At 44.3% G+C, this 16,310-nt stretch overlaps 1 protein-coding gene across 4 annotated transcripts in view; it reads right to left on the reverse strand.

The window, feature by feature from the left end:
- Nucleotides 1-319: 319 nt before the first annotated feature.
- FANCC (FA complementation group C) overlaps nt 320-16,310 on the reverse strand; it is a 412,246-nt gene continuing 396,255 nt past the window's right edge. For all 4 annotated transcript variants that reach the window (XM_075318657.1, XM_075318636.1, XM_075318643.1 and 1 more), the window contains one exon: nt 320-770. In XM_075318657.1, the coding sequence (XP_075174772.1) occupies nt 639-770 (132 nt within the window). In that variant the 3' untranslated portion in view covers nt 320-638. The remainder of the gene's footprint in view (nt 771-16,310) is intronic.

Raw genomic sequence — 16,310 nt, forward strand, 5'->3', positions numbered from 1 at the left:
TCTTGATGATTTACGTGTCCGAGTGCATTCAATGCGTCAGGACATTCCTCAGACATCCGTAATATGTTAAGGTATATTAGTGAGATTTCTGTGTGTATTCTCTGTAAATATAGATGTTTGAAAAATGCTGTTTGCAGTTTTTGATCATTTTCATATCATTAATGGGCCTATCATTCCTGTGACCCATAATTCTATGATCATCCTTCTTGGAATTCAATGTCAATGTTGTAGAGTGCATTTTCTTATACAGAATGATTCACATTTTTATTATTACAAACCACACTCTATTTGCAAATAGATTTTATTTAGTAAGAAGCCACTACAACATCACATTTACTATATTTCCAAATAGATATATAAGAGATGAATACAGAACAAATCATCATTCACAAAAATGCTGAAATGCAGAATCACTCATTAATATTAAACTGCTCACAAGCAACTTCCTGACATCTGCATTCTAAATAAGCAATTCTCTTGAGTCAAAGCTGTGAATAAATAGCTCCATTTTCGTACAGGAAAAAGCGACATGAACAAATCAGTGCCAACATCATCCATTTCCTCTGGCCACTAGAGAGTGATACACCTGTATACAGTGATGCTGTATAGCACATTAAGTCTTGTTTTTTTGCTTCACATTATAAGTCTTGCAGCAGTTCGTGCACTATTGTGATTATCTTCTGACTTTCCATTCCTGGAATATCAAGTCTGCTTAAAGTACGAGCCAGTACGTCAGAAACTTCACTGGCAGCTTCCTGTGTCTGAGTCATCTGAGAGAAAGGAAACAAGTAACATTATCCTCAAATGCCTTTCAATATTCCACAAACAAATATGCAGTGTGCGTTCCCAAATGCTAATAGGCGAAAATATGACCACAACACAAACAGTTTTCATGTTTCCAATTAATCTTCACAAAATAAGAACTGGCACCCTACAATTTGATCAGAATGTGACCTTCACTTGGGGTCCACAAATCAAAGACTTTGAAGCCAAAATTGGAAGATAAATATATCCTAAGGAACAAGCAAACACATTTTCCAAATGGTGGATTCTCATATCAGCCTAAGCAGTTAGTTTTCTCTTTATTTTATATTGTCATGTAAGTTCATTTTATTGTTTCCTCTATGAAAACAGAGACCAATATGGCATCGAGAAGCACTACAAAATCAAACAAATTAAAGTAATCTCAACAAGATTCTGAATGTGTAGAAATTGATAAAGATTTCCAGCAACTGAAAAACAAATGGTAGAATTAAAGGGAAGCTGTCACATTCATTCAGATCTGTGCCCAGCATGGAAGCAGCTGAGCAGAATGATATATAGATGGTTGGAAAAGATTCAGTATAACTTATAATTTATTTACTAAAATTCTAGGTGTTTCTATGTATATAAGTCCAGTGATTGACAGCTAGGTCTGTATGCACAATCCTACAGAAAAGACTGTGAATCAACAAATAGGATCACCCACTAGACTCATATGTATGCAAACACCAGGGAATTCAATGAATAAAATGCAAAGTTTTACTAAACCGCTTCCCACAAAAATGCAAATCAATCTGATTTAGTTCCTCCTGCTCTATGACATAATGCCTGCAGTTCAGATGCTATTTTTAACATGACAGATTCCCTTAAAAATACAAATTTGTGAATACACAACTATGTCTGTCACCAAAGTCAAAAGTGGCCACTTTTACTTTCATTTTATTCCTCCTCCTGCCAAGTATTTTTTTTTTATATACTTTTTGCTTTTGAAAAATCTGGCATACAGTTCCAGAGATTACGTCATTTTTAGTTAGTGTGCCCAATATGCAACCAATTGGTGTTGCTATCTGAATTCTCAGGAGGCATGTCTTTAGACTGCTCAATATAATTACCATGTGAGGAGCACTCCCTTGCTAAAACCATAAAAAATTGCATATTGGGCATTTTAAATAAAAAGGCCCATATCTATGGAAACGTATAGAGGATTTTTAAAAATAAAATATTTAAGTGACTAGTAGGAATAAATTAAAGAAAAATTTGGCCACTTTTCACCTGGTGGCAAGTGCTTATTAAATAAGTATTCAGGAGAGGTTATTAGAATTAGTCCAGAACTAATTTTTAAATACTCATATACAACAATATAGGTATACAGCTTGCAAAATAAATAAAGTAAATATATTTCAAAAGGTGCTATTAACATGAATTTCTCCAACGGATGTTGGTAACAACCCATCCAATCCACACAGGCAAAGAATTTAAACCGTAGATTAAAGAAGTAATGTGTAATAATGCAGAAAGAGGTGCAAAAAGCAATGGAAAGTCATGACACCAGCTGAAATCTATCAGTAATTAGAAAGCAACACTGCCACTAAGTGAAAAATAATATCAGCTAGTTCAACTGATGGCATATAAAAAGGTGTCTCGGTGCCACACAAAAAACGTCTCATGATGTGTAAAACCCGTGAGTTGTCTCAAGACCTTTGCAACTTTTTTGTTGCAAAACATACTGATGGCATTGGTTACAGAATTTGTAAACTTCTGAAAGCTCCAGTGAGCACTGTTGGGGCCATATTCAGGAAGTGGAAAAAACATAACTTCATTTAAAACTAGCCATGACCAGGTGATATCCCCAAGATTTCAGACAGAAGATTGAAAATAATTATCAGAAGAGTTGTCCAAGAGCCAATAACCACCTGTAGAGAGCTACAGAAAAATCTGGAATCAGTATGTAGAATTGTTTCAAAGTTAACAATGAGTAACGCACTTAATGCCTTTCAAATATTTGACATACCTATACGTCATGGTTGGCTAGGGGTTCCCGATCAACGATGTATAGGTACGTTATGACGATCACAGGAACTGTGCCCACATGTTCGTTATTGGTAGCTCAGTGTGATAGCCAAGCTCCAGCTGTCCCAGCCAGGTGCGATGCTTGCACCGCCACTGGCTGTTTAATCCACTAAATGCAGCATTTAAGAGACTCCCTCTCCAACACGATTAGCACCCTCGCAATGTAACTGTGGGCTGCCGATCGTAGCCATGGAAACCAAGATCAAATAATGACCTCCAGGTTTTCTGGCTATGGTGGCCTGTTACACCATGGGTCTAAAAGGCGGTCTGTTAGTGTCACACTGACAGGTATAATATATTGCATTGAGGAGTGTAGTTTGTATAGTAGGGTCCCTTATTGGGGGATTCTACTTTTCTGACACTTCAAGGGATCTTCCAATGGGACATGGCACCCCAAACAATTTCAGCGAAATCTGCACTTCAGTATGGCGCTCCTTCCCTTCTTAACCTTGTACTGTGCCTCAAAAGTATTTTTCGACCACATATGGGGCATCTGTAAATACTGGAGAAAGTGCACAACGAATTGTATGGTCCGTTGTCTCCTTTAACACTTGGGAAAATGCAAAATTTGCCGCTAAAGCAATATTTTTTGTTATAAAATGAAATATATAATACTGTGAAGCACTTGTGGATTCAACGCGCTGACCATACTTCTAGATAAATTCCATCAGGGGTGTGGTTTTCAAAATGGGGTGACTTGTTGCCAATGTATGTAAAGCGCTATGAAATTAATAGCGGTATATAAATTAATACATATTATTATTATTACTTGTGGAGTCTTCATTGTTTTCGCACATCCGGGGGTCTGCAAATACAACATCGTGTACGCTACCAATTCCAGCTAATTTAGCGATCCAAAAGTCAAATGGTGCTCCTTCACTTCTGAGCCCTGCTGTGCACCCAAACAGTAGTTTTCCACCATATGTGAGGTATCGGCGTACTCAGGAGAAATTGCACACCAAATTTTAAGGTCCATTTTCTCTTGTTACCCTTAAGAAAATGAAAAAATTGGGGCAAAACCAAAAGATTTGTGGGAAAAATGTGATTTCTTATTTTCACACTTCAACATTAAAAAAATACTGTGAAGTACCTGCAAATTCAAGGTGCTCACTACACCTCTAGTTAAATTCTATGAGGGGTGTAATTTCCAAAATGTGGTCACTTGTGGGGGTTTCCACTGTTTAGGCACATCAAGGGTTCTGCAAACGCAACGTGGCGTCTGCTATCTATTCGAGCCAATTTTGAGTTCTAAAGTCCCTTTCGAGCCCTGCTGTGCACCCAAACATAAATATGGGATATTGGCGTACTCAGGAGAAATTGCACAACAAATTGTATGATCCACTTTCTCCTTCTACACTTGTGAAAATGCAATATTTGGTGCTAAAGCAATATTTTTGTGCAAAAAAAAGTAACATTTTCATTTTTTTCACATTGCTTAAATTCCTGTAAAGCGCCTACACTGTTAATACATTTCTTGAATGTGGTTTTGAGCACTCTGAGGAGTGCAGTTTTTAAAATGGGTATTTTCTGTCACACAGGCTCCTCAAAGTCACTTTAAATGTGATGTGGTACTTTAAAAAATAGTTTTGTAAATTTTGTTTGAAAAATGAGAAATTGCTGATAAACTTAACTCTTAACTTGTTTACAAGAAAAAAAATATATTTAAAAAATTATGCTAATGTAAAGTAGAATTGTGGCAAATGTTAATTAAATCACACAAAATAGTTGATAAATATCTGGTTTAAGGGCAAAAAAATTCAAAGTTTGAACATTACAAAATGTTTTAATTTTTTATCAAAACACAACTCACATTGACCAAACTTTACCACTAGCATGAAGTACAATGTCTCCCAAAAAATAATCTCACAATCCTTGAAATATAGGTCACCTGAAATTTCGCTATTAAACTAAAAGAATTCCCTTCTGCAGCTCATGGGCTGCATTCTAGAAAGGTTTATCTTGCTACTGGCCCCCCTTTCAGACCTAAATAAACACTTTTTAAAATCTTACCTTTCGGTATGCTAATGAGCTTTGCGGCCACGGGTGCGGGCTGTATTGTGTCTATTATTTCCCCCCTCTTGCCGCTGTTCACCATCCCCTAGTGTTGATTGACAGATGACGCCGCCACTCTCATGTTACTCAGTGCTCCTGAAGTCTCGCGCATGCCCAGTGGCAGTATTGCGGGACTGAGCACAGTTCAAATTGCGAGTGCCGGTGATCATATTGCGCAGGCGCAAGATTATGGACGGGTACTTGAATGACGCTGGTGATGACATTGCCATCACCAGCGTCATTCAAGTACCCGCTCATAATCTCACACATGCCTAGTGGCACTATCGCGGGACTGAGCACAGTTCAAATTGCGAGCGCCGGTGATCGTATTGCGCAGGAGCGAGATTATGGGCGGCTACTTGAATAACGCTGGTGATGACATTGTCATCACCAGCGTCATTCAAGTACCCGCTCATAATCTCACGCCTGCGCAATATGATCACCGGCGCTCGCAATTTGAACTGTACTCAGTCCCGCGATACTGCACTGGGCATGCGCGAGACTTCAGGAGCACTGAGTAACATGAGAGCGGCAACGTCATCTGTCAATCAACACTGGGGGACGGCAAACAGCGGCAAGAGGGGGGAATATCGGACGCAATACAGCCCGTCCCCGTGGTCGCAAAGCTCATTAGAATACCAAAAGGTAATATTTTATAAAGTGTTTATTTAGGTCTGAAAGGGGGGCCAGTAGCAAGAGGAACCTTTCTAGAATGTAGCCCAGGAGCTGCAGAAGAGGATTATTTTAGTTTAATAGCAAAATTTCAAGTGACAGGTTCCCTTTAAAGTTTTCCAGAGTTATTACCACTTAAAGTGACACTTCTAAGAATTGAAAAAATTGGCCTGGTCAGGAAAGTGAAAACAGGCTCGGGAATGATGGGTTTAAAGCCTGTGATAAAATAATGGGAGAATATAGTCTGGTTAGATGAGACCAAAATTGATCTCTTTGGATGCCATAATACACGCCAAGTTTGGAGGCCTTTAACACCATATCAACAGTGATGTTTGGATGTGGGAACATCAGAGTTTGGGGCTATTATTGAGCATATGGCACTGACAACCTTAATGTAATTGAAGGGAAGATGAATGGACAAATGTATTGAGACATTCTTGAAAAAACCTGCTGCCATCTACGAGGATGATGAAGATGAAACAAGGATGGACATTTCGGCAAGACAATGATCCCAGCCACACAGCCAACTCTTAATTGTTTTCAGAGATAGAAAATTGCTAGAATGGCCCAGCCAATCACCTGACCTGAATCCAATAGAAAATTTATAGAAGGAACTAAAGCTCAGAGTTCATAGCAGGCGCCCACAGAACCTTCAAAATTTGAAGAATTTTTGTGTGGGAGAATGAACCAAAATTAAACCTGAGCAAGGCTTGTGACTAGTTTTTTCATACAGGAGTTGTCTTGAAGCTGTCATCACCAACAAAGGCTTTTTTTTATGAAGTATTAATTATATTTCAGAAATAGTGTTCAATACGTTTTCCAGGTGTGATTTCTCATTATTACACTTAATTTATGGATGTTTATAGTTTAATTTTTTTTTTTTACCTGTATGGATAGGATGAGTTGTTAGTTACCTACATTAGTAAAGAATTTTATGTCAATTGGCTTTTTTAAAAGAAGGATTTTTGTGTACTAACCGTAAAATCTCTTTCTCTGAGTCTTCATTGGGGGACACAGGACCGTGGGGTGTATGCTGCTGTGACTAGGAGGCTGACACTAAGTAGACAAAAAAGGTTAGCTCCTCCCTAGCAGTGTACACCCTGAGCCGGAGGCGGACTTAAATCAGTTTAGTGCACAAGCAGTAGGAGGAGAACAAAAACACAACCATACATAAGACAAGGTAATAACCTCAACAAAGTAGCCGTGCAACCCGAGTCCAGGCAACACGGGCCACTGTGATAGACAGTCAATATGTAACAAAACAAGCAGGGTGGGTGCTGTGTCCCCCAATGAAGACTCAGAGAAAGAGATTTTACGGTTAGTACACAAAATTCCTTCTTTCTCTTTCGTTTCATTGGGGGACACAGGACCGTGGAACTTCCAAAAGCAGTCCCTGGGTGGGGAGCGGCAAGCCCCGCGGCTAGGAAGGAAAACGGCCTCCCTCGGCGGGCTTGCCTAAGAAGTGAATGTACCCGCCTTGTACAGGTGTGCTACTGCCACCTGCAAAAGCTATTTCCCAAGACTGGCCTCTGCCGATACTTGGGTGTGAACCTGGTAGAAGTTGTTAAAGGAATGCAGACTAGACCAGGCGGCGGTGCTATGGACCTGGTCAGCCGACGTCTAACGCGTAATCGGCAAAAAAGGTTCCCACTGCACTAGTAGAGTGCGCCTTTACTGCCCGTGTTGGAGATCTGTCCTTTATCCAAGAGGCCTCGGAAATGGCGGAACGGATCCATCTGGCAATTGAGGCCCTGGGTATCAGCATGTCCCTTTTGGGTCCGGATGGGATGATGAACAGCACGACCGTTTTACGGGAAGGTGCGGTCCTGTAGGCACAGAGTGTGAGGGTTCACACCAGGTCCAGAGTATGGAAGACCTTCTTGAGGCTTTGAGAAGGACCAGGACCGAAGGACAGAGAAAAACTCATTTGACTGGAATGGCGAGACTGCCCTAGGCAGAAGGGAGGGAGCCGGCCCGAGCACGACCTTGTCCTGGAGACAAATCCGAAAAGGGATAAACCCTTTAGCTTTGACGTTCTTCGCAGAGAAGTGATGGCAACGAGGAACACCACTCTTCCACAACCGGCGAGAAGGAAGAAATCTCGAACGGTGCAAACGGCGAACCTTGAAGCAAATCCAGCCCTAGCATAAGATCCCACAGTTCTAGTGGCCGACGATACGGCGGAGCTGGATGGACAAATCCCTGAATGAAGGCCTTGATCCGTGGACGAGAAGCGAGAGACTTCTGAAAACAGGATTGACAGAGCCGACACTTGGCTTTTTAAGTGTGGAGAATGTGAGACTCGCATCTAGACCTGCCTTGATGGGAGGGAGAAGACATGCTGTGTTCTTCAGACCACCGAAGGAAGAACGCTCCCCGTGCGGTAGTGGATTCTCGCAGAAGATAGAAACCTGACTGTAATCATTGTCTGTATTAACTCTGTCGAAAAGCCTGCCTGAGGTATTACCCAGGATACAGTTGCCAGACTGTCAAATTCTAGGACCTCCGGGTTCTCGTAGGAGAGAAAGAGGGAGAGAAAGCTCTGCCAACAAGGAGCTGGACGGTCTGGGTCCTGAAGAAGTTCCGCGAACCATGCTAGTCTGGGCCCCTCTGGAGCCATTAGAATGGCTGGAAATCCTTCCGCCCTGATGTTCTTAAGAACCTTCGGGATCAGGGGCCGCAGTGGGAGAAAGTACGGGGGCCTGCACTGGGTCCACACATCGACCCCTAGCGGCAGGTGGTCGTGGTAGCCCGCGATGAACCATGGAACCTGCCAGTCGAATCGGGAGGTCATTAGGACCACCTTGGAGTCTTTTATCTGCCGCCGATCTGGTTGAGGCTTTCCCTGTTGAGGGACCATTTGCTTGAAGCGAGGACTTCCTGCTAGGTAGGCGTCTTGAATGTCCTGATACGTCAGAACCTCACCGACTTCAATGGAGGTGAACACGGAGCGGAGGAGCTCCATGCAAAATGCTCGAGGTCTCACGGACCTGCTAGAAAAACTCCGGGTCGAGGAGGGGGCGGACAGAGCCGACCCTCTTGGGGACCACAAGAGACTGCAATAAAAACCGCTGGAAAAGTTCTGATGGCGGGACTGTTGCCACAAGTCCAGAGTGGAGGAAAGACCCCATGGAGGGGAGGAACACGCGCCCACGCACGGGAGACTCAGGAGGGCGAGAACGGAAACGTCTTGTGGCAATGAATCGAATCTATTTCGTAGTCTGAGACTGATCTCTCTGACCTAGGATCTGCCTCTAATGGGAGGTAGATCTGCTGAAGGGGGACAGAAGCCCCCCACTAGACTGGCGCAGCTGTCCGCATACCACAAGTCATTTGGAGAAGCGGCGCTGAGACCTGGAAGTGGACTTCGTGGACTAGTGGGGACGCGAACGCCAGGAGGGATTGGTCATAAAAGACAGGGCCCCCTTGACCCTCCGAGGGGAGGATGTTTTTGAGGATGAGGAGTTCCGGACGGCTTGGACCGAAAATAGGGAGGAAAAGTACTCTCTTCTCCCGTAGCCTCAGAGATCAGTTGGACTAGCCTAGGTCCTAAAAGGCGCTCCCCTAAGACGGAGGGGAAGCCAGCTACCCTCAGAAGCCAGATCCGCATTCCAGGTCCTGAGCCTGAGGGCTCGGCGGATAGCTACACTGTTGCAGGGACCTGGGCCGCTCCATTGGCAGGCACCAGGGCTGCTTAGCGAAGGTACCCTCCCGCGAGTGTGATCTGCGAAGAGATGTTAGCCAGTTCCGGAACGGCAGAGAAGGCACAGAGTCCCTGCGCAGCATGTCCGTCCAGGACATAGCGGCTTCGCAACCCAAACCAAGGCAAGGACCGGGGAAAGGGAAGTTCCTGATGGCTCGAAGGCAGAGCGGGCCCACCTGTGAATAGTACGGTCTGTGGAGTCCTTGAGAGACGCACTGTTAGGAGTGAAAAGTCAGGCGGGAGCTGGCGGTCTGACCACCGGGGAGTCTGCCCATTCTTCTCGGAGCCCTTCAGAGAAAGGATAATGTAAAATAATGGACTTACCGCCGGTACAGACCATGACTGGCTGTTGCCTGTGGCTGCTTCGTAACTCAGCGAACTCATGATGGCCACTGAATGCGTTATGGACCCGCCTCATCTGCTGAAAGGGGACATGGGTGCTCTGAAAAGAGACGGGATCTACCTGTATCCTCAGAGACCGATTCACCGCTTCTACCAGGCTATCCACCATGCGCCGAACATCAGCCGCTTGTACGGAATCCAGCAAAGGTGCTGCATCTTAATCACCCGGGAGGTCGGAGGACTCCAGGAAAGAGTGGTAGTCTGGACCTGGGGATGAGAGTGAAGCCTGGGAAGGCGCTGAAGACGAGACCTGGCGGGTCCGCTTCCGAGTAGCAGAGCACCGTGGGCCGGAGCTCACTTCCTACTGAGGAGACTGCGCTAGGCCTGTGGAGGGCTGAACGCGCGACGGCAGGCGACGCAGCTTGCGCGATGGTCCGAGAGACCTCAGAGAGGGAACCTACGGACTGCGACAGGGACGCCAACTAGTCGGGAGGGAGTGGAACGCAGGGCCCTGCAGGATTGGAGACTGCGCGGCGGCATATGAGGCGTCGGGAGAGGAGTCCTGTGGATGCTACGGGTCTGCAGAGCAGCCAGAACATAGCTGGACATCCTGACCTAGGAGAACTACACCAAGGCACGGGAAACTGTTTGGGTCGGGCGGAGCAGGATTATGCAAAGGTACTCTCGCTGGGACTGCTAGGCCAGAGACAGGAGAACGACTAAACTCTTGCTCATACATGAGGGCTATCTCTGTAGGAGCAAATCATACCCAGATCCTGTGTGCTGCCTACCAGTCGAGAGAGGGATCCCGGTCACGCCGGAGCCAGGGAAATCAGAGCGCTGCTGCGTCATTGTTAGGAAAAGACAGGGTTGAGGCCCCACAGATATATGATCTAAAGGGGTTGTCTGGTACTAAGCATATCTACTTGTTTGCTAGAAGCAGTAGCCTTCCCCTGAGGGCGTTCCTGGTAATACCGTTCCTGTCAGATTCTGCTATTAAAAAATATGAGAGAATCAAGACACCAACATTAGGGCAATTAAATCCTAATTATACCCAGAGACCTGCAGAATCCAATAGGAGGCGGCATCTTGGGAGACGCACCGCAGAACGGTGCTATAGACGTGCTGAAAATGAATCATGAATCTGGAAATAAATCTTTTTTTTTTTTTTTAACTAAATTGTAGAAAAAACTTCTGGGGTTAAAAACCACATAAAACTGAGATTTTTCACCTAATTTGTGAATTCTACATGTATTATATCGTGAGTTGTCATACATCAGCAGTCCATTCACATGAAATTGATCCTGTGTGATTAGAGATCTTTACACTCTGCTTACAACCACATAGCTGACAGATTACAGCTAATCTGCCTGTGTGAGCAAAATGGCGATGGGAAGCTGGAGTTGGCTGTGGGAGGGGCCGTGTGAGGGTGGGAAACAGGGCATCCACCGCCCACACTGTGATGCCTGGAGGCTGAGCAGTGGGTGGAGTCGGGGGCAGAACGGCCGGCCAGCCAATAGCGCTGCAGCAAGGGGCGTGGCTGGGACGCAGGGAGACTAGGCCGAGACCGGGGCCTAAATTTTGGGGCTGCCGGAGCGAGGGAAGGTAGAGACAAGCGGTCCTACCTGAGATCAGTGGCGGCGCAGCAGCGATGTCCGGTGTGCCGGGAGGGAGCTCTGCGCGTGTGCCGGTGCGCTCCGCCGACTGATGGGACATGGCTGGGACGCAGGGCGTCTAGGCCGAGACCGGGGCCTAAATTTTGCAGCTGCCCGAGGAGAAGGTAGGAGAGGGGCGCCGCACCAGCGTTGTCCGGTGTGCAGGCAGAGAACTCTGCACATGTGCATGTGTGCTCCGCACACCGATGGAATGGCTGCGGGCTCCAGGGAAGTAGAGTGGGGAAGGCAGGGAGGTGGACGCCGGTGGGGGGTGGGAGCCCCTCTGCGAATATAGACAGCGCTGCTGGCCCCATTATAAAATCCAGATGCGCTGCGGAGGTCCAGTCCCTATTGCCGAGCCCCGTGCACCCTTTGGGGTGATACCGCAGGGTGGAACAGGGGTGCCCATGCAGTTCTGCCCCACGTGCAAACCCGGGAGTGGTACCACGGGAATGGACGGGGGAGAGGGCCCGAAGTCTCAAGCCTCTGCGACCCTGGGGAGTGGTAACCACAGGGCTGCAAAGGATGAGGGAAGAAAAATAAATGACACCTGCAGAAACAGAGAAGACAACAGGGATGAGAGCGATGAGCGTCGCCGAGAAAAAAATGAAAAAAATACGCAAGAAATCAAGTGGCTGAAGGGGGCTGAGAGAGCCCACATCAGCCTCCTATGGCACTAAGCAAAAACTGATTTAAGTCCGCCTCCGGCTCAGGGTGTACACTGCTAGGGAGGAGCTAACCTTTTTTGTCTACTTAGTGTCAGCCTCCTAGTCACAGCAGCATACACCCCACGGTCCTGTGTCCCCCAATGAAACGAAAGAGAAAATATATTTACCAAAAAAATTGGTGGCGTGTTTAATACATTCACCAGCTGTATATCTTAATAATTCCAATGTCTCTGTTCAGAAATGGATTATAATCCTGGGAAAGCAATCGAGTTAGGATTAAATAAATGATCAAAATTGGTAAATCAAATACCAACTTATCAGACTTATATATTGAAAAGTGGGGGGAGAAAGAGGGTTGTGGTTGGCCACGTTGCTGTAGGAAAGCAGTAGTTCCATGCTGTGGTTTTGCTTGAAGTGGTTTTTATTTTACATGTTTCACGTTCGTACTGAACCCTTGCTCACATCTATACTACATGCGGAGATCAATACTACAGAAAGGAAATTAAATATTAAGAAAAAAAAATGCCATTATTCATAGAAACTCCCTTTTGGGAATGAGGTGAGCCATGTATAAAAGCCGGTGATAACACTGAATAACATAAAAAATAATAATAATAAAATACAAGACCTATAACATACACTGTAACAAGAAACACAATGTATCTTAAATTAGTATTTATAGAATAAGGGCTCGCTCACACGAGCGTATAAATCGGATTAATGCAATTCGATAAAAAAAAAAAAAAAATTGCACTCCAACATATGTTAATCAATGAAGCAGTGCATTCTGTATTTTTTTTCTCAGCTGTATTTGGCATGAGAAAAAAAATTTGCATGCTGCAATTTGAAATCTGTACAGTGCGAGAAATAAATCGGATGCCATATGCTTCCATTTTTTATGGATACATTACAATTCTGTAAGATGGGAAACTGTAAATGGTCCTGTGAAAGATTAATAGCTGCAGAGTAAAAAAAAATGGAATGCAATCGGACAAGTGAGAAAAAAACTAAATAGTCCCCACTTTTGTGAATGCAAGACAGAACAATCACTGATCTCGGGGAGACCAGCCAGAGAAAACACTGCCGGCAGCCAGCAAAGGTGCTCAACACAGTGAAATTCTAGGTGCATTGCCCCCTGGGAAGTATACAAATCAAAAAAGGTCCGTGGACCCTCTGTTAGGAGTCTTGACATAGAAAATAGCCAGATATCCCTCCAGGAAGGACCTAGCCAAGGAGTGGCTCTTTTTAAGGAAACCACTATAACAACCATATGAAGTGGCCCTTTTAGTCAATATCCAACTCTTTAACGAGTTTAAAGATATGACAAGGGAAATACCAAGGCCAGGTATCCATCCACAGACAGCTATTTCGGGGTATTGCCCCTCATGAGTGTGGAGTAGGATTCTGGCTAGGTGGGGGCAATGACTAGTAGACTAGCAAAACAAAACAATCACTGATCTCGGGGAGACCAGCCAGAGAAAACACTGCCGGCAGCCAGCAAAGCCGCTCAACACAGTGAGATCCTAGCTGCATTGCTCCCTGGGAAGTATGCAAATCAAAAAAGGTCCATGGACCCTCTGTTAGGAGTCTTGACATAGAAAATAGCCAGATATCCCTCCAGGAAGGACCTAGCCAAGGAGTGGCTCTTTTTAAGGAAACCACTATAACAACCATATGAAGTGGCCCTTTTAGTCAATATCCAACTCTTTAATTGTGAATGAGAATGGGATTGATTTTTTATATATATATATATATATATATATATATATATATATATATATATATATATATATATATATATATATATATATATATATATATATATATATATATATATATATATATATATATGTTTGTATCACTCCAGCCTAAAAGATAAAACAAACCATTTAAAGAATTATTAATAGATGCCTTTAAAGAAAAAAGAAAAGCAGAATTAGTGTTTGAACTCTGAGTGGCAGTATTGTCAGGAGACCACATCATTGGGGAACACAGACAGAAAAGGGCCCTTTACAGTCCAACTCATCATAATCCACAATTCCACCTGATTTGGAGGTAAAAATGGGTTCTCTTACTCCTTGGGTCCCTGTGCAGCTGCACAACTTACACCAATGGTGAACCACATAGGCAATAGGGAATTACTTGTGATTGTGTCTTAGTGTGACTACCTCCAAGGATAAAACAAAAAGAATAAAAAGAATTGTAATGGGGAGTGATTATCTGTGTGAAGGCCACGTCTCACTAAGCAAGATCGCTAGCAACATCGCTGCTGAGGCACGACTTTTGTGATGTAACAGCGATGTTGCTAGCGATGTTGTGTGTCACATCCAGCAACAACCTGGCCCCTGCTGTGAGGTCGCTGGTTGTTGCTGAATGTCCTGGACCATTTTTTAGTTGTTGCTCTCCCGCTGTGAAGCACAGATCGCTGTGTGTGACAGCGAGAGAGCAACAACTGAATGTGCAGTGAGCAGGGAGCCGGCTTCTGCGGACGCTGGTAACCAATGTAAATATCGGGTAACCAAGAAGCCCTTTCCTTGGTTACCCGATATTTACCTTCATTACCAGCGTCCGCCGCTCTCACGCTGCCAGTGCTGGCTCCCTGCACATATAGCCAGACTACACATCGGGTAATTAACCCGATGTGTACTCTGGCTAGGAGTGCAGGGAGCCAGCGCTAAGCGGTGTGCGCTGGTAACCAAGGCAAATATCGGGTTGGTTACCCGATATTTACCTTAGTTACCAAGCGCAGCATCGCTTCCACGCGTCGCTGCTGGCTGGGGGCTGGTCACTGGTTGCTGGTGAGATCTGCCTGTTTGACAGCTCACCAGCAACCAGTGTAGCGACGCTCCAGCGATCCCTGCCAGGTCAGGTTGCTGGTGGGATCGCTGGAGCGTCGCTTAGTGTGACGGTAGAGACTTTAGAGAAGTGAGACAATAGTATAAGAATATAGCGGCTGGCGGCATGCAGTGTTGATATTAGTTTGACAATTTCAATATATAGACATTTAACTTTGCTAAAGGACTCTGATTACAATTACATATACATTTACTATTCACAGGTTTACAGCTCTGCAATGTTTCCAAACAGTTTTTCTCTTCTGGATTGGCAGGCTGAAATAGTATCTTGATACTCCATACCGCCAGCCACTATGCTCTAATACTAATCCCTCGAGTAATACAGGAATTAGAGCACAAGCAGTGATTATTTGTCTTTTAAATTTTATTTATTTTATTCAATGTTACCACCGGCTTTTATACATGCCAAACCTCACCTATGCCCGGAAGGCAATCTTTACATATTGTCGCTCTGTTTTCCTACAGTAGTGAGGCCAACCACAAGTGTCCTTCTCCCTCTACTTTTCAATATACATACATGTGAAGATATTCTTCTATCCGTGGACGTGACTGCAGCGGTATGTTAAAGGCAATCATTGAGGATGAGGCATACACAACCCAAACAGGTGAGCACCCGTTCACCATCCCCATGACCTACTCACACTCTACGGTATCACCCTTTGTGCACTTATCGGTTTCTTTTTTTTAACCTATCAGACATGGCATCATTACACATTTAAAAAATGAATAAAATAATTAATTAAAAACATGCATAAGCCATGTTAATTATATAGTATTATCACTGCTCATTCATTCCGTAATCCTTTATATTTTTATTTTATCCTCCCAGTCTTCCAAGAGTTACTTACAGCAAGATGGGCTGCAGTGTGTACATCGCCCTGGCCAAAAACTAGTACTCTAGCAGGATACAGCTAAACCCCCACTAAAGTGGAAGCGTCACAGGTGCAGGAGGAGCAAATCACACACACACCTCCATTGAATGGAGGGGGGCGATTGCTAGATGATAAAACTGCACACTAGTGGCTTACATAGAGCGCTGTTCACATATGCAGATAACACAGTCACAAACCCGCAGCCTATTAGGTGACGCCCATACTATTCGATCAGGCGGGCTGCCAAGCCGTACCCCACCTGTGTATCATGCACAGACACTCTACAGTGCAAGGCCCAACAGAAAGGGGCCTGGCTGTATCCTGTCCAAAAAAAAATATAAATGAGGTTTTTGTTAGTATTTATGGCCATAAAAACGTAAGCCTACAACCCGCGTCACGGAACCTCATGCTTGTAGGTCCCTACACTAAATATAAACATAACAACAAAAAGAGGAAAATGAAGTATTACTTACAGCAAGAAAAAAAATGACCTGAAACATGATTAGTCAGTTCGATTACAGTGATACTAAACATACATTCAATTTTTTTTTTTGCTTTATGTTGCCATTTTCCGAGACCCTGTAACATTTTTATTTTTCTGTTGATGGGGGTGAGTGACTGAGTGATAATTCAGTTGACATTTTATCTATACTAATTTT

Source organism: Anomaloglossus baeobatrachus, chromosome 1 (assembly GCF_048569485.1).
Source record: "Anomaloglossus baeobatrachus isolate aAnoBae1 chromosome 1, aAnoBae1.hap1, whole genome shotgun sequence".
In the NCBI taxonomy this organism is placed as follows: domain Eukaryota; kingdom Metazoa; phylum Chordata; class Amphibia; order Anura; family Aromobatidae; genus Anomaloglossus; species Anomaloglossus baeobatrachus.